The sequence below is a fragment of the Eubalaena glacialis genome, chromosome 2, assembly GCF_028564815.1.
Source record: "Eubalaena glacialis isolate mEubGla1 chromosome 2, mEubGla1.1.hap2.+ XY, whole genome shotgun sequence".
In the NCBI taxonomy this organism is placed as follows: Eukaryota; Metazoa; Chordata; class Mammalia; order Artiodactyla; family Balaenidae; genus Eubalaena; species Eubalaena glacialis.
The window spans coordinates 61,683,317-61,709,734 of NC_083717.1; the positions used below are offsets into that span (position 1 = coordinate 61,683,317).

A 26,418-nucleotide genomic window follows, 5' to 3' on the forward strand; every position below is an offset into this window, starting at 1 on the left:
AGTGATTGCTTGAGTGCCTTTGCTGAACCCTCACCAACACTAGGTAGTAGCATCGAGCGGGGTGGGTGGGGGTGAAAAACCTTGGCTGGTTTTGGTTACATTTCCATGATTACTAATGAGGTTGAATATTTTCTGTAACTTTATTGGCCAGTTGAGTTTCTTTGAAGAATTGCTTATCCATCCTTTACTTGTTATTAATTATTCATTCAAGTATTTCTACGTTTTTGCTGAGTGCCAAGCACTGTTGTAAACCTCAGATATAAGGCAATAAAAAAATAATAAAAGAAAAAAAAAAGAAAGCAAGCACTGGCTCTTTTATTTTATTTATTTATTTTTAAAGATTTATTTATTATTTATTTTAGGCTACGTCAGGTCTTAGTTGTGGCACGTGGGATCTTCTTTGAGGCACCCGCGTGCCTTTTTTCGTTGCGATGCTTGGGCTCTTTGTTGTGGTGCGTAGGCTTCTCTCTAGTTGTGGCCTGTGGGTTTTCTTTTCTCTAGTTGTGGCACGCGAGCCAGTAGTTTGCAGCACGTGGGCTCTAGTTGAGGTGCGCGAGCTCAGTAGTTGTGGTATGTGGGCTTTAGTTGTCCCCCTGGTGTGTGGGATCTTAGTTCCCTAACCAGGGATCGAACCCATGTCCCCTGCATTGGAAGGCGGATTCTTTACCACTGGACCACCAGGAAAGTCCCAGCACTGGCTCTTTTTAAAATTAATTAAAAAATAATTTTTATTTATTTATTTATTTATTTATTTATGGCTGTGTTGGGTCTTCATTGCTGTGCACCAGCTTTCTCTAGTTGCGGGGAGTGGGGGCTACTCTTCATTGTGGTGCGTGGGCTTCTCATTGCGGTGGCTTCTCTTGTTGCGGAGCATAGACTCTAGGCACACAGGCTTCAGTGGTTGCAGCACTTGGGCTCAGTAGTTGTGGCTCACGGGCTCTAGAGCGCAGGCTCAGTAGTCGTGGCACACGGGCTTAGTTGCTCCGAGGCATGTGGGATCTTCCCAGACCAGGGCTTGAACCCCTGTCCCCTGCATTGGCAGGTGGATTCTTAACCACTGTGCCTCCAGGGAAGCCCAGCACTGGCTCTTTTAAAATCACATTTTAAGGAAAGGCAAAATTTTCCTGATAAAATGAAATTGAGATTAACCAGTAAATATTAATTCAAAGAGACTAGTTTTATTTCTATGTTTGGCACAATAACAGAGGGCCAAAGGAAAGGGTGTAGTTTTTTTTTTAATTAATTAATTTTGGGGCTGCATTGGGTCTTCATTGCTGTGCGCGGGCTTTCTCTAGTTGTGGAGAGCGGGGGCTACTCTTCGTTGCGGTGCGTGGGCTTCTCATTTCTCATTGCAGTGGCTTCTCTTGTTGCAGAGTATGGGCTCTAGGCACGCGGGCTTCAGTAGTTGCGGCACACGGGCTCAGTAGTTGTGGCTCGCGGGCTCTAGAGCGCAGGCTCAGTAGTTGTGGCGCACGGGCTTAGTTGCTCCGCGGCATGTGAGATTCTCCCAGACCAGGGATCGAACCTGTGTCCCCTGCATTGGCAGGCGGATTCTTAACCACTGCAACCACCAGGGCAGTCCCAAGAGCATAGTTTTTAGGTTGAAAATTCAGCAAACTTCACCTTGCTGCATTATAGCAAGCTAGTGTATTTTAGCTCAGATTCTGTTTCCTGGCAGATTGATGTGGACTAAAGGGATTACTAGACATAACAAGAAAATTCACAATGAAGGCAAGGTGGGAAAACAGGCAAAAGAGGAAGATAATTTACTAATGCATCTGTCACTGAAATTAATGGGGAAATGGCATATTTGCTGAAATACGGAGGTAACCTCACATTTGGTAAAAGGCAGACACTGAGTCTTATACTGAATCACTTTCCTTATTTAGGTATTCAGTGCAGGGTGACTGATTGCATTTTTTGCATGGTGTTTGTCCTGCACAAAATTGTTCCTGTATTATGATGAGAAATACTCTCAAGTCAGTTTGATGCTGTTAAAAAGGATTAGTGCTCAGGATGGCAGTGTTAATCTCCAGAGCTGTCAGTGTAGGGACAAAAGCATTTAGAGATGGGAGCAGGGGTATAAATACTTCTGGACCTGGCTTTTCCTATGTTGCCACAGAGCCCTGAATGAGGATAAGTTGCTCCTTTAGAGACTTTTGTATTACAGTTGAACACATATTGGAGGTTTCTAATTTAAATTTATGCTTTTGGAAAAAATGGATTAGAGAGATTGAATTGCTACAGGCTAAAGAGAAACAACAAAGGTCACTTGATTTTGAGGAACTCTCTGTTGAAAGAAGTTTTAGTGTGGAGTGACTGGAGTTAAGAAAAAAAGAGAATGGGCTTCCCTGGTGGCGCAGTGGTTAAGAATCCACGTGCCAATGCAGGGGACATGGGTTCGAGCCCTGGCCCAGGAAGATCCCACATGCTGTGGAGCAACGAAGCCTGTGCGCCACAACTACTGAGCCTGCGCTCTAGAGCCCGCGAGCCACAACTACTGAAGCCCGTGCGCCTAGAGCCCGTGCTCTGCAACAAGAGAAGCCACTGCAATGAGAAGCCCGCGCACCTCAACAAAGAGTAGCCCCCGTGCGCCGCAGCTAGAGAAAGCCCGTGAACAGCAACGAAGACCCAACACAGCCAAAAATAAATAAAAAAAATAAATTAAAAAAAAAAAAAGAAGAAAGGATGAACATCCATTCAGAGACTGCCTACCAAGTGCCAGGTAGTGTGGTGAATGCTTCCTATCTGTTGTCTTGTTCAAGCCTTATCTTTTCATGAAGAAACAGAGGCTCAGAGAGGTTAAGTGACTTGCCCAGATCATACAGGAGTGAGTGAGAGGATGGGTTCTTTCTGACTCCCAAACCCACTAGACTACTAGACTTATTTCTTGGTGGTTAGATGGCTGACATCCCAGGACTTTATTTCAAGAGTAGGTTTCACTCTTTCCCACATTGTCTTGGAATACAGGATTTTAGGTACTAACTGTGGAACCAAGGGTGCCAGCCCATTCTTCTGGACCTTTTGGGTTGCTAGCCCCTTGCCTAGAGCTCATCTGAAAATTATAGCTGCTCTTGGGAGCTTAATATAACATGAAGACTATATTGTTGGTTTTATTCTCTCCTATACCATATAACAGCACCAGTAGATAGTGTCCAGGGTGTAATCAATTAACTGACAGATTTCTCAGCCATTTTATAGTGGTTCTCTGGTTTCGTAGTCAAGAAACTTGTTTTTATCAATTTAAACATGATTGTGGGAGAAGTATGTAATTACAGTAAGCTTTGACTATGCTGTAACAAATCTTACCCATACCTAACAAGCTGGTTGAGGAGGGTTGTAAGTGATAATGTTAGTTTTTCTGTACATCAGTTCAGACCTTTTCCCAAAGGAAGACCAAAGCTGTTTGTACTGTGACCACTCCTTTGCTGCCAGGTGTGAACAACTTGTGATTACTCATAAGCTTAGATAGCTTCAAATCATTCACCTTGATCTGAAGTATTTTGGAAGCTGTGACTTAACCTTTTGGCTCATTCTTTCTTTCACCAGGAAATACACTGAATATTAATTTCAGGAATTTCAGTGATCCCTTCTGAAGAGTGTATCGCTCATTAAAATATCTGGGGCTTGTTTTTCTGGTAACAAACAGAACCACAAATTGGTCTGTACTTCGTGGCTGTGCCAAACCCTTGTGTAGATGGAGGGAGGGACCTAATGAACTGTTTAGAGAGGGGTTGTGGAAGATGAGACCATCTTTCTAGCTTGTCTAAGAGGTTCATCTCTTTGACCAGAGGAATGGGCATGCAGGAGAGAGAGAATGAGGCTGAACATAGCAGGCAGTGTATGAGTGTATTTGTATCTGTAAATATCACATCACTGTTTATAGTACACTGGACTCTCTTCATGCAAGGCCTAGTCCTGCCAAATCTGGAGGAATTGTTCCCATGCTTAAAGCCAAGAACAACATCCTGACCAGCGGGGGACAGAGGTCAGCTCAAGGCAGCAGCTCTTGGGAGCTACAGGACATTAAGAACCTTGAAGGAACTGAGTTTAATAAGAAGGAAGCCAATATGTACCTGGAAGGAAGTGTGTGAAACCTGTGTGTCTCTTATTGGGGTGTGGCTTATTTATGAGAAATGAAAAATCATCTTAATAGTTGGATTTCATAGCACCTCCTGGTCATTTAACTATATTTCCCCCTCCCACCTGCATATTGTTTTGTCTGTTGATTGTTTTTATTAGAAAAAGGGGAAAAAGATATTCTGTTATTCTGGTGTTTTATTCTACAGGCAGCTTCAGAGATGCCCAGGAGAGAGCTGGCTTGAGAAGATGATATGTTAATTAAACAAATAGCCTTTACAAAATCTCCTGGGACCTTCCGGACTTGCCGCAGTTTTGTTTCTGGGATCTTTCTGTGCCGGCTTCTTTTCCCTTCCGTCTTTCCTCATTCTGATGCTGGCCACTCACCCCACAGAGGCAACTCCAACCGTTTTCTGGTGGAGCATTCTAAGTTTGTCCTGTTGTCTTCTCTGGGACTCATTTCTCTGGTCTGACTTTAACTGGTTCTGGGCCAAAGTGATCGTCTGAAAGCTTTTCTTCATAGCCTTTATTTCTTGGCTCTCTTTATGCACTTTGCCTGATTAGTTTTGCTGGTTCTCTCCTTTTCCAGTTGATGTGAGGTATATTGCCTCAGTTGGAGGGTTCTAAAGCTCAGGTGCAGCCCCAGGCCTCTTAGATTTTACCCTGGTTTGTAAAGTGTCTTTATCCTTTCCTAGAAATTGGGGGAATGAATCAGGTGCCCTGTTATGAGGTATTGCTGACTCTCCTGGGACTCTAGTTTGTTAGTTATTTAAACACGTATGTAGCAATTTGGATTGTATTTGCAGGGTAGGACTTGTTGCCAAGACTCTGAAGTAGGTCATTCCTGTTACCCTTTCTCCCCTGTTTTTTTTTTTTTTTGGCCACACCATGTGGCATGTGGAACTTCCCTGACCAGGGATCAAACCCATGCCCACTGCAGTGGAAGCGTGGAGTCTTAACCAGTGGACCACCAGGGAAGTCCTCTCCCCTGTTTTTGAATTGAAAACTTAGAGACCGGGACTTCCCTGGTGGTTCAGTGGGTAAGACTCCCCGCTCCCAATGCAGGGGGCCTGGGTTCAATCCCTGGTCGGGGAACTAGATCCCGCAGGCATGCCGCAACTAAGAGTTCGCATGCCACAACTAAGAGTTCGCATGCTGCAACTAAGAAGCCCGCATGCCACAACTAAAAGAAGATCCCACATACCGCAACAAAAAAAGATCCCACGTACTGCAACTAAGACCCGGCACAGCCAAAATAAATAAATAAACAAATATTTTTTAAAAGTAAAGAAAAATTAGAGACCACGGTCACATAGTAGGTTGGTCTTACACCTCTTGAAACAAACCTCATTTTTGTATTCCTTATATGTAGCACAGATATTAACAAATAGTTAAATACACAATAGTTTTTTTTTTTTTTTTTAATATTTATTTATTTATTTATTTTGGCTGCGCCGGATCTTCATTGCATCAGGCGGGATCTTCATTGCGGCATGTGGACTCTTAGTTGTGGCATGCACGTGGGATCTAGTTCTCTGACCAGGGATCAAACCCAGGCCCTCTGCATTGGGAACGCAGAGTCTTACTGACTGGACCACCAGGGAAGTCCCCACAATAGTTTAATAAATACATCTTAACTGTGGGGTTGGTTGGTTGATCAATTAAATTTCAGAATTCTCATCAAGTTGATCACATTTTGGACCAATATGTGAGAAACGTTTCTGATTGGAAGGGAACAAATAGCCATGCAGAAAACATTTAACAATTTAGAAAATGCATGCAAAAAAATCCTGATGTAAATCCTATTCTAAAATGAAGAAACAGAAGGGTGGTTTGGCTAGAGCGGAGACTGGTTAAAATGTAAGGAGAAATAGGGTGAGAGAGGATAAAAGAACATGGATTAATCAAGAGATAGGAATAATTATGGAAATAGGCATCTTGTCAGCTTGGGATTAAACAGTGAAAATGAAAATTCCCACTCCTCCCCCAATAGTAGGTTCTCTATCCCCACACCCCTCTCCCAAACCACTATCCAGAGACGCTGTTAATGACCCTCTGGGCACTAGTGTCCAGTTTTGGGGGCTGCCACATGAAGCACAAAGAGGTCCTGTGGGGTCAGTCAGTGCAAAGAGCAGTTGGCCTTTACATTTGTTAAATTCTTCTAATCATTTTGCTGCTCTCAACAGTATTGCTAATTCCAAAACTAAAACCATTTTCTGATTGTTTTACTTTGTGTGACTGGCTTATGGCACCAAAACAGCAGCTGAGACTGCTATACTACACTGTGCGTTATGCAATAACCCTTCAGAGGGCCCATCCACTTTTTTTTTTTTAGCCTTAAAAAAAACAACAACAAAAAACAAACTCTGCTGGTTTTTTTTTTTTTGCTTTGGGGCCAGTAATTTGCATCATATTTGGGAGCCTTGATCTTCCCCTCATTATTTCTTCATACATCCCTGTGCTAAGCCCTGCTCTCTGGACCTGCCTCTGGCTTCTGGCCTCATTGAGTTGTATGAATTTTAACAATTTCTGGTTTCAGATCTGTTTCCAACTTTTGTTTTTCCAGCTCCCTCTAGTAAACTTTGGGTTCAAACTTGCTTGGGGAAAGTATATTTTTTGTCTTGCTTATTTTTTTGTTTCTGTAAATATATTCTCTAATAACTATCCTTTACTTTCTTTGTCAAACAGGCCACCAAGCAGTTTCTTGAAGAGATTAACAAGTGGACAGTTCAGTACAACGTTTCCCCCCTCTCTTGGAATGTGGCCGTCAAGTTCCTCATGGCCCGGAAGTTTGATGTGCTCCGTGCCATAGAGTTGTTTCACTCCTACAGAGTATGTACCTCAGGGATGGACCTGCCATGTGGCACCTGGACTCTCTATGTTGCTGTTGTTTCTGCCACAGTCTACACAAACAGTGGTTCTCCCCACTCCCATTAAAAAAAAGTGGATCGGCATCTAAGAGCCCTACCTTGGAGTGAGAAAATCCTTCTGAAGATAATTCAGAAGCTCCCTAAATAAATTAAAAAAAAAAAAAAAAGAGTGAGATAAGAGGCAGTAGGATTAGTTTAAGAGTTTAAAGCTCACTTACACCCATTTTGTGGGTCATCTTGTTCAATATTCTTTCATTTATTCAACAGATATTTATTGTATATCTACTATGTTCCCGGTGCAGAGATGACTATTTAGAAAGAGAGTAAATAAACAATTATAGAAATGTTATGATAGGACAGTACTGGGTTCTGTGGAAAGCATATTTAATTAAGAGGGTCAAGGAAGCTTTCCTGAAGGAAATGACTTCTAAATTAAGAGTAGAAGAATGAGTAGGAATCAGACAGTAGGGGAGTATGGCAGAGAGAACAGCAAGTTCAGATGCCTAGTGGCAAGAGAGAAATTGAGCTGAGCAGAAATGCTGAGTGCGAGTGGGGGCATGGCAGGAGATAGAGCAGCAGGTAAACAAGGCCAGATCAGAGAGTATCTGCTTTTTCTTAAGGGCAGAGAAATTCATTGAAGGTATAAACAACAGAATGCCTTGATCAGATTTGCTTTCTGAAAGATTATTTTCACTGTGATTTAGAGGATGGACCAGAAGGGCTATACTGGAGACAGACCAATTAGAAGGCTGTTGTACTTACTAGGAGAGAGGTGATTGTGGTGTCATTAAACGTAGTGTCAGGGGAGATAGAGAAAAAGTCGGCAGATTCTAGAAGTAAAATTGATAGGACAGAGTTGCTTATTAAACTGGTGTGAGGAAAGGGAAGTGGAGAATTTCAGGTCTCTGACTTGGGTGGCAGGGTGGTAAATGGTGGTGGCATTCACTAATTAAGAGACACTGAATGGATACAGGTACGTGGAGAGAGTAGGTCATGAGTTCAGTTTGGCCACGTTAAGGTTGAAGTGCCAATGGGATATCCAAATAGACATGTCCTCTGAGCAGTTGGGATGTGACTCTAGGGTTTGGAAAAGAAGGCTGGACTGGAAGTAGTGATTTCAGAGTGACCAAAGTAGAATATTGGAGGTGAATATTGGAGCCATGAGAATGGGTGAGGTCATCCTGGGACAGTGTGAGGAATAGGGAGATGTGTAGGGCAGAACCTCATTTCAGACTTTTTGCTTTCTTTGGTTCAGTGTTGTTTTTTAAAGTTAAGTTTGAATGCTTTATGTAAGGCATGCACTCTCCTGTGATTCCAGCACTCATACTGTCTTCACTTGCTGCCTTGCCTCTGAAGGCATTTGAATTTGATTTTAGGGATGAATTGGGGAAGAATATAAACAAAGACCTAGTTTGTTTTATTCACCAGAGTGTTCTTAGCACTTAGCTGAGTGCCTGGCACATAATAGTTGCTCGACAAATACTGTCAGAATGAATGAATGAGTCAGTGAGTGAAATGAGTGAACAAATGAATGAAAAAAAGCCCACAAGAGACTTAGAAGGAGTAGCTGAAGAAATAGAAAAGCCAAGAGAGTATTTTTTTTTTTTTTAATCAAAAATAGAGAATGTCTCAGGAAAAAGAGAATGTGAGTGGTCAACCTTGTCATGTAAAAGGAGGACTGAAAATGCCCATTGGATTCAGTGACTGGAAGGTCCTGGTCATTGGAGCAGGAGCTCTGGGTGGTATAGTTAGATTGGGAGGAAACGAGAGTGCAGTGGAATGAGTGTGAGGGAACTGAGGATGAGTTTAAAGAATCTGGCTGTGAAGATGAACTAAAATGAGGTCATGGTAGCTGTTGTTGGAGAGTATATTGAGGGGAGGGATGGCTCCTATTTAAGACAGGAGAGGCCTAAGCCTGGAGGATGTGTTAGGATATCTGTTTCCAGACAGTTTTGGGTGCATATTTTAATATCAGTGCTGCTGCATGTTTAAGAACTTTGACCTTGCACTGTAATGATTGATATACAGTGGTTGGTCTTCAGGGTTAGGATTCTCACTGATTCAAAGAAAAAATCCTAAGCCCAAAGGGGCTGATAAGCTGGCATTGGACAAGAATTCTGACAACACTCAGTTGGCCTAGAGGGGGGTTACAAAGGAATTCATGATTCAGTAAGCTGATTTCTAAAATCCCTTATCTCTGAGATTTGGTGGTTACATAAAGCTGTCATGGGTGTACAGTATTTTTATATTAATTCATCTTGCTTTTTTTATTTTCAGGAAACACGAAGGAAGGAGGGCATTGTGAAGCTGAAACCTCACGAGGAACCTCTCCGTTCTGAGATCCTTAGTGGAAAATTCACCATCTTAGTGAGTATTAATGAACCCCTCTTGTAGTATCTTGTTATTTCCTTCCGTAGCTGTTCTCTTTGGACTTTGTTCCTAGATATCTTATCCTGAATCAGAGAATCTCAACAGTGGAGAGCAGATGTGAAGTTTGGCATAAAATTATTCTAGTAATAATTGAAATAATTGAAAATCAATTGTACAGTACATTTAGTAAAGCTTCTTCACTGGTCCATTAAGGTTAGTCAAGGCCTTTGGGATGGGTATACAATGTGTCAGAGGCCCATCCTTCCTTATTTAATGCAAGCTCTCTCCACTTAGAGACCACAGACTTTCCAGTAAGTATCCAGCAGTACTTTTAAGGCAGAGCATAGAAACCATGGTTGTATTCTATGGATTTCTCCTGTTGCTTATTTCTTTGCTATCCTGCCTGGGAAAATTAGCTAGGCAGCCAGTGTAGACCACTGTTTAATTTCTCTGTAATTGAAGAGTTGAGAGAATGTGGTTTTTTCCTACCACAGGAATATGATCCAGGGGGTGCTGAGAATCAGACATGGGATGATAAAAGCTTTCATCCTTTTCTGGAGCAGTTGATGCAAGTCAGAGAAGTATTATCAGCATCTATTCTCTTCATAACAAACCTTTGTGCAGGATATAAGAGGGCTTCGTGATTTCTGTGATTTTCTATTTGATTTCTAAATATTTCTTGTTTTGTTTGCTCTAGAATGTTCGGGACCCAACAGGAGCCTCCATTGCCCTCTTCACTGCCAGATTACATCATCCCCACAAGTCAGTCCAACATGTGGTACTTCAGGCTCTGTTTTACTTGCTAGACAGAGCTGTGGATAGGTGAGCATGGAAATTATCTTTTGGGTGTTCTACATCCAGATGGGAAAGTGACACTGTTTGATTTGATTAAACTCAGCAGTGCATTCACTATGCTCCTAGGATGTGCCCTGGGCAGTGCTATGAATGGAAAACATTCCATGTCTTTAGGGCTTGGCATGTTTCCAGGTACTATGCAGATGATGGGTATTCTGCATCTTTACCTGCTTGGCTGTATTTCAGGGTAACAGAAGCTGAGAAAGCTAGTTAACTAGCAATTCTTAGTGTATTGAGAATGACATATTGAAAGGGAGTGAAGGTGAAATGACCTGTGCTGGTTCTTTCTGATCATTCTCCCCTGATGTTGAAGACCCTGTGGGGCCTCAGTTTCTTTGTCTGTAAAATAGGAATAATGCAGAGGATTTTGAGACTCAACATTCAGGAGAGAGGAGTCCAAGAGTATAAGTTAAGCAAAATCATTTTTATAAATAGGTGCATAAGCCAAAAGAACCAGCTCAGGTTGTGTCTCCCTCCCTGCGCTTAGGTAAATAGTATTATCACTGTTCTATAGACAAAGAAACTGAAGCCCCAAGAAGTTTTGTGGCTCTTTTACAGTCATCACATATTGATCCAGCTAGGTCTAAGGTCCTGGTTTCTTCACTCTTGGTCAGAGCTATTTGTACCCTACTATGTTGTCTTTCTCTTTTACTTTCTTTTTTCCCTGGTGCTTGCCATTTACAGTTTGTTATTGCTCTCAATGTCATTGGCTGGTCCTCTGGGTTAGATGTGATATATCGAGGGCTAAGACCAGAGATAGTGAGAGACAACTGTGCACTTCAGTCATACTTCTGGACTTAGAGGATGGGAATAGCCAAAGGATTGTCTGAAGCGGGGCTCTCTGTCTAGTTCACTTGTTGCTGCCTTGTTAATGTTAATACTTTCATATACTTAGCTTCTGCTGGTGGTGTTCAGTGGGAGATACATCCAAACCACACACAAAGCATTATTCTGAAAAAGAGAAGTTACTAAGGAGAGAGGACCAGCGGTCAGCAGCCAGTCAGAAATGTGGAATTTCTCAGTTCTTCTTTCTTATGCTTGGTCTTCAGGCATAATTTCTAGAGTATAGTTCCCTTTGAAATGTTTCTTTAGCTCAGGGGAATGAATGGAAGGCTCTTTTACCAGAAAATTTAGCATTGGCTTCCTCTTTGAGCAGCTTAGAGAGTTGGAGCTCTCGTGTAGGCATGACAGTGGCCAAAGCTTGCTTTTTCCAGTGTGAGTATTGAATCCCATAGGAATACCACACAGGTAAATGTAATTAAAACTTTGTTCTCGTGATGTCCATCCCTTTCTTAAAAACCCTCAGTGACTCCTCATTATTCAGAGGGTGCATGTAAGGTAAGTAAATGTGAACCCTTTTTTTTCCGAATGAAATATTCTCACTAGTGAGTAGAAATTCTTGTTTTCCTTTGTTACCGTGAACCAGAATGGAAGAGGAGGAAACCCTTCCTCTTCACTAAATCGTCCCCTTTCTTTAAGGCCCAACTTCTGTGACTGGTTCCCTCACCACTCCAACTTGTCATAAAATTCTTTTTACTCTGACTTTAATCGCAGTTATTACTAATACCAATCATTTCGTATTTAATTATACACGGCCTTACGATGTCATTTATCTTATACTGATGTTTTTTTCATCTACCGCTAGATGGTAAGCTCCAGGAGGGCAGGGAACCTTCTTTTCAACATTATATAATGGGAAATTCCCAAATCTCCATGGTGGAGAGGAAATGGTGTCATCAACTTTCACATGCCTTTCATTCATCTTCTTCAAAGTGATCTGTAACCAATCTTGTTTCATTGATAGCCCCTCACCCATCCCTTTACCCTAGATTTTGAAACAAATGTCAGGGACTGTGGTAATCTTCTTGGTGTTCCCAGTAACATCCTAGCTCAGGAATCAAACTCAGTAGGGTAGGGAAGCAATTATTCTTGGTAGGGAACTAGCGCTATTATTGTATACCTCATCTTCTGTACCCAGAAAAGTGAAAATGCTATTGCATTTGTATTTATTTCATGTGCCTTCAAAGGATGAGCAATTTCAGGTCTAGGAATATAGAACCTGCATCATTATGCACCATAGCTTCTTTTTATTAAATTCTATTTCCCCTGGCACTGACTTCTCTTTGTTTTAGTATCCTGCCGCAGGCTGGAGCTGTGAGGGGAAAACCTGTAATTCTTTGAGTTTGGTCCCTGTTGAGCTTGTGGAGAAAAGGGAAGTCTCTAGATCTGGATAGTCTACTCAATGTGCCACTCATTGAACAGAATCTTTGATCTTGGTGAATCAGTCTCTCTGGGGTCATGAAAAAAGGAGACAAGATTTAGCACTCACTTTATCACGTTAAGGGCCATTTGAAATTAAGTCTGCTGGAGAAACTTGGGTCTACTTCAGAGATTTTTTTAAAAAATTAATTAATTAATTAAATTTATTTTTGGCTGCATTGGGTCTTCCTTGCTGTGTGCATGCTTTCTCTAGTTGCAGAGAGCGGTGGCTACTCTTCGTTGCGGTGCTTGGGCTTCTCATTTCGTTGGCTTCTCTTGTTGCGGAGCACGTACTCTAGGCACGCGGGCGTCTGTAGTTGTGGCTCGCGGGCTCTAGAGCGCAGGCTCAGTAGTTGTGGTGCACGGGCTTCGTTGCTCTGCGGCATGTGGGAACTTCCTGGATCAGGGCCTGAACCCTTGTCCCCTGCATTGGCAGGCGGATTCTTAACCACTGCGCCACCAGGGAAGCCCTACTTCAGAGGTTTTTGAAATGCTGCTTCATGGGTACGTGCTTCTGCCTTGTATTCTGTTGAAAGGATGAAGATACGGAGGCTTCCAGGAGGTGATGCAAAAAAAAATAAGGATACAAAATAACATTGAGACTTCTGATTTCAAGAATGTGTTTTGTGTCAAAAAGTTTTCTCAATTGTAAATAAATGTGAAAACTGTTGCTATCATCAGTGAGTAGTCCAATCAAATAATTTATTCTGAACAACCATTTAGGTGTGCAGATCAGAAGCAGGTAAGGATCAGGCTTCGTGGAAGAGTGCAGCTTTGAGAAATCTTTAGGAATTAAGGAGATGGGACTGAGTAATACTTTTTGTATCCTCACATGTTCCTAACCTCAATCTGGTAATAGGCTCGCTATCTCTTAATCTACTTTTTAACATGCCTTCCAAAGACCATTTGTGGGTTTATTCTCTTCCTCCATTAAAGTCATAAGAGACAAATACACCATCATTGAGCTTAGAATTTTGCTTTACAGTTTTCTATGGGCCTAAAGTATTTTTTTAGTGATGGGCTTCTAGCCCACTGAATTACAAATCTGTGACCATTTATTATGTATCTGTTTGCAAGGACTGTGCTGGGGACTGTTGAGGGTTATGAGGTAAACTTTTGTTTTGGCCCTCTAGAAGAGACTCAGATGGCTACACAAAGTGGGAGTACGTTAAGAGCCACAAGAAAAATCCACAGAAAGATTTATGGGGCTTCAAGGGGGTGAAGGATGGTAGTACATTTGGTGACAATTATCAGGGACACCTTCATGGAAGAGGAAACTTTTGAGTTGAACATAGAATGGTATAGAATTTGGATAGGCAGATTCAGAGATATAGGAGGAAACAGTTCAAATTTTGATAACCTAGATGCTCTGGAACATTCTCAGCCTGTGAGTTTGGTACTTGATGAATCTGGATAAATATGCATCAATAAGTATAATTCCAATTCCAACATGTGGGGTATTCCCTCCATACCACCAAGCAATTCTCCCCCATGAACTGGGTGTTCTGCATTTCATTTCAACTCTGACACTATGTACCTGGAGATAGCCTCAGATCACACAGGTTAAAGGTTCAGTCCTAAAAGACTGTCCCCTGCCTCCTTCAGACACCAGTGGCAAGTCCAGGTTGCCACCTCTGCTTCTGACCATAGATCAGAGGTTCCAACGCCCCCTCCTTGGGTTCGATTAATTTGCTAGAACGGTTCACAGACTCAAATGTTGTACTTAATAGATTACCAATTTATTATAAGAGGGTATAACTCAGGAACAGCCAGATGGAAGAGATGCATAGAGGGCAAGGTATGGGGAAAGGGGCATGGAGCTTCCATTCCCTCTCTGAGAGAGCTACACTCCCTGCACCTGCATGTGTTCATCAACTTGGAAATTCTCCAAATCTCATCCTTTTGGCATTTTGTGGATGCTTCATTCATTACAAGGCATGATTGATTAAATCATTGGCCATTGGTGACTGAGCTCAATCTCCAGCCCCACTCCCCTTCCTGAGTGTGTGGGGGGGATGGGACTGGAAGTCCCAACCCTTTCTAGTCACGTGGTTGGTTCCTCTGGCAACCAGCCCCATCCTTAGATGATCTAAGGGCATTCTAAAAGTCACCTCATTAATATAGCAATGGATGCCTTCCTCGCTCTCCTGGAAATTCTAAGTTTTAGGAAGTTTGCCAGGAAACAGGGTCAAAGACCAAATATATATTTCTTATTATAAATTCTTTTTGTAAGGCCAGTTACAAAAGTTCAGGCCAGTTCAGGAAGGCAATTATTTCAGTCCCAGATGTGTCCCACACTCTCTGTGTCTTTGTTTTTGACCCAGGTTTTCAATTTGCCTCATCCATCTTATTACTTATAAATGTTTTCATTCAATGGTTGCTTTACAGCTTTGAAACTCAGAGGAATGGACTGGTGTTTATCTATGACATGTGCGGTTCTAATTATGCCAACTTTGAGCTGGATCTTGGCAAGAAAGTCCTAAACTTGCTGAAGGTAAGGCTGTGAAATGGCCCTTTCAACCCCCCCCTTCAATGGTTAGGGTGATTTTTTCTATTCTTTATGAGATTTAGGAATGATGTAAACTTCAGACATTATGTTCAGTTTAAAGGTCACCTGTAAATGATGACCAATATCTGCTTCCTCAGAACAAGAAATAGTCTTAAAAGTAAAGTGGGAGGAATTAAAATAAAATACACAGGAACACTGAGTCATAAAGGTGGGATGTCTCTTTCCGGGAGTTTTGTAGAATAAGAATTAATGAAGGCTAGGTGTGGCCATTGTTTATGAAAAATGTCACCTAACCAGTAACTTGCAGATTTTTGTCTCAATCTAGTCAGAAATATGTTTTACATTGCAACTTAGTATACAATAGTATCAATATATGTACACTAACTATACATATACATGTAAAGTTATATACATAGATAGGTTCTTAATCTCTTACCTCAAACTCTTAGGTCCAGAGATGTTGTTTAATACTTTGAACTTTAAAAGATAACATGGTCTGTATGTCACTTTAATATCAAATATTTCTGCAATGAAATGTATTATTCATATCATAACCTTTGGAGAAGAACAAAGGTTATAAATACCTTATGGGATTTCAGGTCAGATTTTGCTGTCCCATGAATTTTTGCACCAAACTTACAAAAGAAACTAGTGGCTTTCAGAGCTGTTTAGATTTCAGAATTTGAGCATACAGCTGTATGTATGTGTGTGTACATATTTATAAAACAAAAAGTTTCACAAAACAAGCTTTACTTTTATTCTGTACAATCATTTTGATTATTCTGTTCTATAACATATTTTTAAAATGTTAGTCATGACCTACTAAATTGATTTCAGGACCCACTGAGTGACAACCTACAGTTGGAAAAATATTGATCTAGGAGTCTGTGTAGTCTTTTTTTTTTTTTTTTTTTTTGGCCAAGCTGTGTGGCATGTGGGGTCTTAGTTCCCCCACCACGTATTGAACCCATGCCCCCTGCGTTGGCAGCACAGAGTCTTAACCACTGGACCACCAGGGAAGTCCTGTAGGAGTCTGTGCAGTCTTTGTTCCAGGACCTCACTTGGGAGTACTGTGGAACTAGATGTTTAGAAGTGTTTATTTACTATTACAGCTTTACAACAGAAATTATATAAAGAGAGTATTATACTGCATGTTGTTTTCTGGGACTTCACTTGTGATTGTATTACTAAAATTCCTATTGTGGCATTTAGCTTTGATTCATTCCTGTTTATTGATGGGTGAAGGATTTATACCTTTTAATTCCTCATCCATTGATGAATATACCAGTTTATTTATCCACTTATTTTGATGGCTCTTTGGGTCGTTTTCTGATTTTTGCTATTATGAACAGTGCTGCTATGAACATTTTTATACATGTCTTCTGGTGCATGTGTGCAAGAATATCTCTAGGGCAGTGTTTCTCAACCATTTTTCATTATTGCCTCACTAAGGAGCCTTTTTTAGACTCCCCCCACCCCCAGTTGTTGTTCTTCTAATGAAATTTTAATACTACAGATATAACATATATATCTTGATGTACTGAATGTATTAATGTATATATCTTGATGTACTGAATGTATATCTATGCTTTATGCACAAAAAGAGTGTGTATGTTTGGGTTGTTTTTCCCATTCCCCACTCTCCTCAGAACTAATTTCACCCCCTTGGGGGTGATATCACCTCTATTGAAAATGCATGCTCTAGGGGAATTCCCTGGTGGTCCAGTGGTTAGGACTCCGCACTTCCACTGCTGGGGGCCCGAGTTCGATCCCTGGTTGGGGAACTAGATCCCGCATGCATACCGCAACTAAGAGTGCGCATGCTGCAACCAAGAAGCCCACATGCCACAACTATGAACCCACATGCCGCAACAAAGGATCCTGCATGCCAAAACTAAGATCTGATGCAGCCAAAATAAATAAATAAATATTAAAAAAAAAAAGAAAAGAAAATGCATGCTCTAGAGTATACATCTAGGAATAGAATTACTGGGTCATAAGGTCTGGGAAGATTCAGTTTTATAAGATAGTGTTTAATTGTTTTCCTAAGTGGTTGTACCCACCTGCCATGTGTAAAATTTCCACATCCTCTCCAATACATGATAATGTCATACTTCTTAATTTTTCCCAATAGAGTGGGTATAAAATGGTATCTTGTGGTATAACTTACCTCTCTCTTATTAGTGAGATTAAGTATCTCTTCATATATTTATTGGCCATATATGTTTTCTTCTGCTGCAAAATGCCTGTTTATGGCTTTTACCCATTTTCCTATCATCCATTTATGTAGTTTTGTACTAATCTATTTCTCTGTGTGTGTGTGTGTGTGTGTACATATACATACATATACTGTCTCAGTTTATAGCTTGTTTTTTCACTTTTTATAAAGTCCTTTTGACTAACAAGTTCTTAGTTTTAGTATGGTTAAATGAGTCTGTATTTTATTTTCTGCTTAATATGTTTTGCATTGTAAATCCTTCCCTATTCCAAAGTCAGAAAAAGTATATTAGCTATTTTATTTTATTTTACTGCTGTACCACTGATTCCACCATGTGTATTAATGTTTTTAGTGACTTTTTTTATTGTGGTAAAATATACATAACAAAATTTACCGTTTTAACCATTTTAGATCTACAATTCAGTAGCATTAAGTACATTCACAATGCAACCCATCACCACTATCCATTTTCAAAACTATTCATCATCCCAAACAGAAACTCTGTGCCCATTAATCAATATATCCCCACCCTGCCCCACAGCCCCTGGTAACCTTTATTCTACTTTCTGTCGCTATGAATTTACCTATTCTAGGTCCTCATATAAGTGGAATCATGCAACATTTGTCCTTTGTGTCTGATCACTTAGCATAATATTTTTAAGATTCATCCATATTATAGCATGTATCAGAATTTCATTCCTTTTTAAGGCTGAATAATATTTTATTGTTTGTATATACCACGTGTTGTTAATCCATTCATCTGTCAAACAGTTGGGTTGTTTCCACTGTTTGGCTATTGTGAATAATGGTGCTATGAACATTGGTGTTACAGCATCTGTTTCAGTCCTTGCTTTCAGTTCTTTTGTGTATATGCCTAGAAGTGGAATTGTTGGATCATGTGGTAGTTCTACGTTTAACTTTTTGAGAAGCTATTTTCTTTTAAAAATTTAAAATTTTGTTTTTGTCATTTAAGACCTTAATCCATCTGGAGTTGATTTTTGAGAATGGTATGAGATGTAGGAATCTGACTTTTTTTTCCATATGGATAGCTATTTTTTTTCCAGTTTTGCATACTAAATAGTCCCTCCTTTCCACAACATAGGCTTTTACTTGTCAGTTTTAACAGAGTCACAATAACCTGGTAAGTTAATATATCATAGACAGTTTAATCATCTAACCATCTTTCTGTATTATTCAGATTGTTTTCAGGTTTAAATAATACTATTATGATCATTTTAGCTTTTTCTTTTAAATTATTTTAAGAAAGTATTTCTAAGACATGGATTATTTGGCTAAAGATTATGAATATTTTTAATCTCTCTTATACATTACTAGGTTACCCTCCATAAAAGTGGAAAAAAATTTACCTTGTCACCAAGAAATACAAGTATCTATTTCTTTCAGCCATCCCAGTACTGCATTCCATAAATTTTCTCTTTTTTTCTTTTTTTAACATCTTTATTGGAGTATAATTGCTTTACAGTGGTGTGTTAGTTTCTGCTTTATAGCAAAGTGAATCAGCTATACATATACATATATCCCTGTATCTCCTCCCTCTTGCGTCTCCCTCCCACCCTCACTATCCCACCCCTCTAGGTGGTCACAAGGCACCGAGCTGATCTCGCTGAGCTATGTGGCTGCTTTCCACTAGCTATCTATTTTACATTTGATAGTGTATGTATGTCCATGCCACTCTCTCACTTTGTCCCAGTTTACCCTTCCCCCTCCCCGTGTCCTCAAGTCCATTCTCTATGTCTGCATCTTTATTCCTGTTCTGCCCCTAGGTTTTTCAGAACCTTTTTTTTTGGATTCCATATGTATGTGTTAGCATACGGTATTTGTTTTTCTCGTTCTGACTGACTTCACTCTGTATGACAGACTTTAGGTCCATCCACCTCACTACAAATAACTCAATTTCGTTTCTTTTTATGGCTGAGTAATATTCCATTGTATATATGTGCCACATCTTCTTTATCCATTCATCTGTCAATGGACACTTAGGTTGCTTCCATGTCCTGGCTATTGTAACTAGAGCTGCAATGAACATTGTGGTACGTGACTCTTTTTGAATTATGGTTTTCTCAGGGTATATGCCCAGTAATGGGATTGCTGTGTCGTATGGTAGTTCTATTTTTGGTTTCTTAAGGAACCTCCATACTGTTCTCCATAGTGGCTGTATCAATTTACATTCCCACCAACAGTGCAAGAGGGTTCCCTTTTCTCCACACCCTCTCCAGCGTTTATTGTTTGTAGATTTTTTGATGGCCATTCTGACTGGTGTGAGGTGATACCTCATTGTAGTTTTGATTTGCATTTCTCTAATGATTAGTGATGTTGAGCATCCTTTCATGTGTTTGTTGGCATTCTGTATATCTTCTTTGGAGAAATGTCTGTTTAGGTCTTCTGCCCATTTTTGGATTGGGTTGTTTGTTTTTTTGATATTGAGCTGCTTGTAAATTTTGGAGATTAATCCTTTGTCAGTTGCTTCATTTGCAAATACTTTCTCCCATTCTGAGGGTTGTCTTTTTGTCTTGTTTATGGTTTCCTTTGCTGTGCAAAAGCTTTTAAGTTTCATTAGGTCCCATTTGTTTATTTTTGTTTTTATTTCCATTTCTCTAGGAGGTGGGTCAAAAAGGATCTTACTATGATTTATGTCATAGAGTGTTCTGCCTATGTTTTCCTCTAAGAGTTTTATAGTGTCTGGCCTTACATTTAGGTCTTTAATCCATTTTGAGTTTATTTTTGTGAATGGTGTTAGAGAGTGTTCTAATTTCATTCTTTTACATGAAGAGGCTGTCTTTTCTCCATTGTATATTCTTGCCTCCTTTATCAAAAATAAGGTGACCATATGTGCGTGGGTTTATCTCTGGGCTTTCTATCCTGTTCCATTGATCTATGTTTCTGTTTTTGTGCCAGTACCATATTGTCTTGATTACTGTAGCTTTGTAGTATAGTCTGAAGTCAGGGAGCCTGATTCCTCCAACTCCGTTTTTCTTTCTCAAGATTGTGTTGGCTATTCGGGGTCTTTTGTGTTTCCATACAAATTGTGAAATTTTTTGTTCTAGTTCTGTGAAAAATGCCATTGGTAGTTTGATAGGGATTGCATTGAATCTGTAGATTGCTTTGGGTAGTCGAGTCATTTTCACAATGTTGATTCTTCCAATCCAAGAACATGGTACATCTCTCCATCTGTTAGTATCATTTTTAATTTCTTTCATCAGTGTCTTATAGTTTTCTGCATACAGGTCTTTTGTCTCCTTAGGTAAGTTTATTCCTAGGTACTTTATTCTTTTTGTTGCAATGGAAAAAGGGAGTGTTTCCTTAATTTCTCTTTCTGCCCTTTCGTTCTTAGTGTATAGGAATGCAAGAGATTTCTGTCCATTAATTTTGTATCCTGCTACTTTACCAGATTCATTGATTAGCTCTAGTAGTTTTCTGGTAGCATGTTTAGGATTCTCTATGTACAGTATCATGTCATCTGCAAACAGTGACAGCTTTACTTCTTTTCCAATTTGGATTCCTTTTATTTCTTTTTCTTCTCTGATTGCTGTGGCTAAAACTTCCAAAACTATGTTGAATAATAGTGGTGAGAGTGGACAACCTTGTCTTATTCCTGATCTCAGAGGAAATGGTTTCAGTTTTTCACCATTGAGAACGATGTTGGCTGTGGGTTTGTCATATATGGCCTTTATTATGTTGAGGTAAGTTCCCTCTATGCCTACTTTCTGGAGGGTTTTTATCATAAATGGGTGTTGAATTCGTCGAAAGCTTTTTCTGCATCTATTGAGACGATCATATGGTTTTTCTCCTTCAATTTGTTGAATGGTTTATCACACTGATTGATTTGCGTATATTGAAGAATCCTTGCATTCCTGGGATAAACCCCACTTGATCATGGTGTATGATCCTTTTAATGTGCTGTTGGATTCTGTTTGCTAGTATTTTGTTGAGGATTTTTGCATCTATGTTCATAAGTGATATTGGCCTGTAGTTTTCTTTCTTTGTGACATCTTTGTCTGGTTTTGGTATCAGGGTGATGGTGGCCTCGTAGAATGAGTTTGGGAGTGTTCCTCCCTCTGCTATATTTTGGAAGAGTTTGAGAAGGATAGGTGTTAGCTCTTCTCTAAATGTTTGATAGAATTCGCCTGTGAAGCCATCCGGTCCTGGGCTTTTGTTTGTTGGAAGATTTTTAATCACAGTCTCAATTTCAGTGCTTGTGATTGGTCTGTTTATATTTTCTATTTCTTCCCGGTTCAGTCTCAGAAGATTGTGCTTTTCTAAGAATTTGTCCATTTCTTCCAGGTTGTCCATTTTATTGGCATATAGTTGCTTGTAGTAATCTCTCATGATCCTTTGTATTTCTGCAGTGTCAGTTGTTACGTCTCCTTTTTCATTTCTAATTCTATTGATTTGAGTCTTCTCCCTTTTTTCTTGATGAGTCTGGCTAATGGTTTATCAGTTTTGTTTATCTTCTCAAAGAACCAGCTTTTAGTTGTTTTGATCTTTGCTCTTGCTTCCTTCATGTCTTTTTCATTTATTTCTGTTCTGATCTTTATGATTTTTTTCCTTCTGCTAACTGTGGGGTTTTTTTGTTCTTTCTCTAATTGCTTTAGGTGTAAGGTTAGGTTGTTTATTTGAGATGTTCCTTGTTTCTTGTATTGCTATCAACTTCCCTCTTAGATCTGCTTTTTCTGCATCCCATAGGTTTTGGGTCGTCATGTTTTCATTGTCATTTGTTTCTAGTTATTTTTTTATTTCTCCTTTGATTTCTTCAGTGATCTCTTGGTTATTTAGTAGTGTACTGTGTAGCCTCCATGTGTTTGTATTTTTTTACATATTTTTTCCTGTAATTGATATCCAGTCTCATAGAGTTGTGGTCGGAAAAGATACTTGATACGATTTCAGTTTTCTTAAATTTACCGAGACTTGATTTGTGACCCAAGATACGATCTATCCTGGAGAATGTTCCATGAGCACTTGAGAAGAAAGTGTATTGTGTTGTTTTTGGATGTAATGTCCTATAAATATCAATTAAGTCCATCTTGTTTAATGTATCATTTAAAGCTTGTTTTTCCTTATTTATTTTCATTTTGGATGATCTGTCCATTGGTGAAAGTGGGGTGTTAAAGTCCCCTACTATGATTGTGTTACTGTTGATTTCCCCTTTTATGGCTGTTAGCATTTGCCTTATGTATTGAGGTGCTCGTATGTTGGGTGCATAAATATTTACAATTTTATATCTTCTTCTTGGATTGATCCCTTGATCATTATGTAGTGTCCTTCTTTGTCTCTTGTAATAGTCTTTATTTTAAAGTCTCTTTTGTTGGATATGAGAATTGCTACTCCAGCTTTCTTTTGATTTCCATTTGCATAGAATATCTTTTTCCATCCCCTCCCTTTCAGTCTGTATGTGTCCCTAGGTCTGAAGTGGGTCTCTTGTAGACAGCATATATACGGGTCTTGTTTTTGTATCCATTCAGCCAGGCTGTGTCTTTTGGTTGGAGCATTTAATCCATTTACATTTAAGGTAGTTATCAATATGTATGTTCCTATTACCATTTTCTTAATTGTTTTGGGTTTGTTATTGTAGGTCTTTTCCTTCTCTTGTGTTTCCTGCCTAGAGAAGTTCCTTTAGCATTTGTTGTAAAGCTGGTTTGGTGGTGCTTTATTCCCTTAGCTTTTGCTTGTCTGTAAAGGTTTTAACTTCTCTGTCGAATCTGAATGAGATCTTTGCTGGGTAGAGTAATCTTGGTTGTAGGTTTTTCCCTTTTATGACTTTAAATATGTCTGCCACTCCCTTCTGGCTTGCTGAGTTCCTGCTGAAAGATCAGCTGTTAACCTTATGGGGATTCCCTTGTGTGTTATTTGTTGTTTTTCCCTTGCTGCTTTTAATATTTTTTCTTTGTATTTAATTTTTGATAGTTTGATTAATATGTGTCTTGGCGTGTTTCTCCTTGGATTTATCCTGTATGGGACTCTCTGCGCTTCCTGGGCTTGATTGACTATTTCCTTTCCCCTATTAGGGAAGTTTTCAACTATAATCTGTTCAAATATTTTCTCAGTCCCTTTCTTTTTCTCCTCTTCTTCTGGGATCCCTATAATTCGAATGTTGGTGCGTTTAATGTTGCCCCAGAGGTCTCTGAGACTGTCCTCAATTCTTTTCATTCTTTTTTCTTTATTCTGCTCTGTGGTAGTTATTTCCACTATTTTATCTTCCAGGTCACTTATCCGTTCTTCTGCCTCAGTTATTCTGCTATTGATTCCTTTTAGAGTATTTTTAATTTCATTTATTGTGTTGTTCATCATTGTTTGTTTGCTCTTTAGTTCTTTTAGGTCCTTGTTAAACATTTCTTGTATTTTCTCCATTCTATTTCCAGGATTTTGGATCATCTTTACTATCATTACTGTGAATTCTTTTTCACGTAGACTGCCTATTTCCTCTTCATTTGTTTGGTCTGTTGGGTTTTTAACTTGCTCCTTCATCTGCTGTGTGTTTCTCTGTCTTCTCATTTTGCTTAACTTACTGTGTTTGGGATCTCCTTTTCGCAGGCTGCAGGTTCGTAGTTCCCGTTGTTTTTGGTGCCTGCCCGCAGTGGCTAAGGTTGGTTCAGTGGGTTGTGTAGGCTTCCTGGTGGAGGAGACTGGTGCCTGTGTTCTGGTGGGTGAGGCTGGATCTTGTCTTTCTGGTTGGCGGGACTGCGTCCGGTGGTGTGTTTTGGGGTGTCTCTGACCTTATTATGATTTTAGGCAGCCTCTCTGCTAATGGGTGGGATTGTGTTCCTGTCCTGCTAGTTGTTTAGCATAGGGTGTCCAGCACTATAGCTTGCTGGTCGTTGAGTGGAGCTGGGTCTTAGCGTTGAGATGGAGATCTCTGGCAGAGCTTTCACTGTTTGATATTACGTGGAGCCAGGAGGTCTCTGGTGGACCAGTGTCCTGAACTCGGCTCTCCTACCTCAGAGGCACAGGCCTGACACCCGGCTGGAGCACCAAGACCCGGTCAGGGTGCGCGGGACGGCCTCATCCAGGGGCACCTGCGGCCAGGCAGGGCACACCTGATCGGCGTAGTCACCGAGAGGGTGAGTCCGCCCGCCCGCCCGCCCGCCGGTCCCGTCCCCTTGCCTTTGACTGCCTGAGCGGGTGCAGTGTCGCTTCCTCCAGACGGAGTCCGGGAATCCCACCTCCCTTTGCTCTTTTTTTGAATTTAGAAGTTCTAAAATAATAACATCCTTTTTTTTGTTGTTTGAACTCCTTTAAATAATAACATTGTAGTATCTTTTTTTTCAAATGTTCTTTTGCTGTTTATGTGTCCTCCTTTATCTGGTTCAAAATAATGAAACTACTATAGATGTTTTGTTGTTGTTTTGCTATATAAATTCAAAGAGAATGAAATAAAAGTTTGGTTGCCTTAAAATCCATATCATGTTTTCCTTAGTGACTTACTGCTCTGTCATTGGGAACAGACAAAATTTTAAATATAGTCCCCTACCATCCTCATTCTCGTGAAAGTTGTAAGTAGAAGTTTAATGCACAGTCTCACACTTCAGATTTCTTTTTTTAATTAATTAATTAATTATTTATTAAATTAAAAAATTTTTTTAATTGTAAACTTTTTGGCCACCCTGTGGGATCATAGTTCCCAGACCAGGGATAGAACCTGTGCCCCCTGCAGTGGAAGCGTGGAATCTTAACTGGTAGACCACCAGGAAAAGTCCCCCAGATTTCTATTTAGTATGAATTAATTTCCAGTAGTTACTGTGGTGAGGATTTGGATCAAAATGTGACACTGGAATAAAAGTGTAAATAATCTTTGACTTCTTAAGTTGCTCTGAGTAGATTTTCCCCATCTTAGTAAATTTCTTTTTTTTTTTTTTTAATTTAATTTTATTTTTGGCTGCATTGGGTCTTCGTTGCTGCACGTGGGCTTTCTCTAGTTGCAGTGAACGGGGGACTACTCTTCCTTGCAGAGCTCAGGCTTCTCACTGTGGTGGCTTCTCTGTTTTTTTTTTTTTGAATTTTATTTAATTTATTTTTTATACAGCAGGTTCTTATTAGTTATCTATTTTATACATATTAGTATATATATGTCAATTCCAACCTCCCATGATGGCTTCTCTTGTTTCGGAGCACAGGCTCTAGGCTTGCGGGCTTCGGTAGTTGTGGCATGTGGGCTCTAGAGCGCAGGCTCAGTAGTTGTGGCACGTGGGCTTAGTTACTCCGCGGCATGTGGGATCTTCCTGGACCAGGGATTGAACCCGTGTCCCCTGCCATTTTTTTTGTGTTGTTATAAAAAGGCTTCAATGAACATCATTTTATATACATTTTTGTATATTTGACCCATTATTTCTTCAGGATAAATTGCTATAAGCAGATTTTTAGGGTCAAAATGTAGGCATATTTAAAGTTTTGATAAATATTGCCAAATAGTCCACTAAAAATTTGGTTCAAATTTATACTCCCATCAACATCCTGTTCACCAGAGTCTCATCATCACTGATTATTTGGATTTTAATCAACTCATGTCTTTATTTGGTATTTTCTTATTAGTGATTAACTTTAGCATATTTTCATGTTTCACATCAATAAGTATTTCTTAAAAATTTTTTCTTTTCATAAATTCTACCCATTTTTTTCTTTTCTTTTTAAATAAATTTATTTATTTATTTTTGGCTGCGTTGCGTCTTTGTTGCTGTGCGTGGGCTTTCTCTAGTTGCGGCGAGTGGGGGCTACTCTTTGTTGTGGTGTGCGGGCTGCTCATTGCGGTGGCTTCTCTTGTTGCGGAACATGGGCTGTAGGTGCGCGAGCTTCAGTAGTTCTGGCACATGGGCTCTAAAGCGCAGGCTCAGTAGTTGTGGCGCACAGGCTTAGTTGCTCCGCGGCATGTGGGATCTTCCCGGAGCAGGGCTGAAACCCATGTCCCCTGCATTGGCAGGTGGATTCTTAACCACTGCGCCACCAGGGAAGTCCTTACCCAATTTTCTATTGAAGTGTTTGTCTCATCGATTTACAAGACTGGTTATTAAGAATATTAAGAGTATTGTTAAGTATGTGTTACCAGCATTTTTGCGGTTTATAATTTGTTCAACTTTATGGTGTCTTTTGTCATACTACTATGTTTCCTTAATTTTTCATTATCATTTTAATATACTATATTACATGTAGTATATTTAATAATATATCATATTATATATGGTGCATAATACTATGGACAAAATAATTTGTTTTCAAATAGCTGTCCTGGCAACATTTGTTAACTAATA

The 26,418-nt window shown here is 39.8% G+C and overlaps 1 protein-coding gene across 1 annotated transcript in view; it reads left to right on the top strand.

Annotated features, from left to right (window-relative positions):
• Nucleotides 1-26,418, top strand: part of PTPN9 (protein tyrosine phosphatase non-receptor type 9) — an 80,867-nt gene that overhangs the window by 27,760 nt on the left and 26,689 nt on the right. Inside the window, exons 2-5 of the mRNA XM_061180031.1 lie at nucleotides 6,769-6,912; nucleotides 9,228-9,317; nucleotides 10,018-10,142; nucleotides 14,823-14,928. Of these exons, the coding sequence (XP_061036014.1) occupies nucleotides 6,769-6,912; nucleotides 9,228-9,317; nucleotides 10,018-10,142; nucleotides 14,823-14,928 (465 nt within the window). The remainder of the gene's footprint in view (nucleotides 1-6,768; nucleotides 6,913-9,227; nucleotides 9,318-10,017; nucleotides 10,143-14,822; nucleotides 14,929-26,418) is intronic.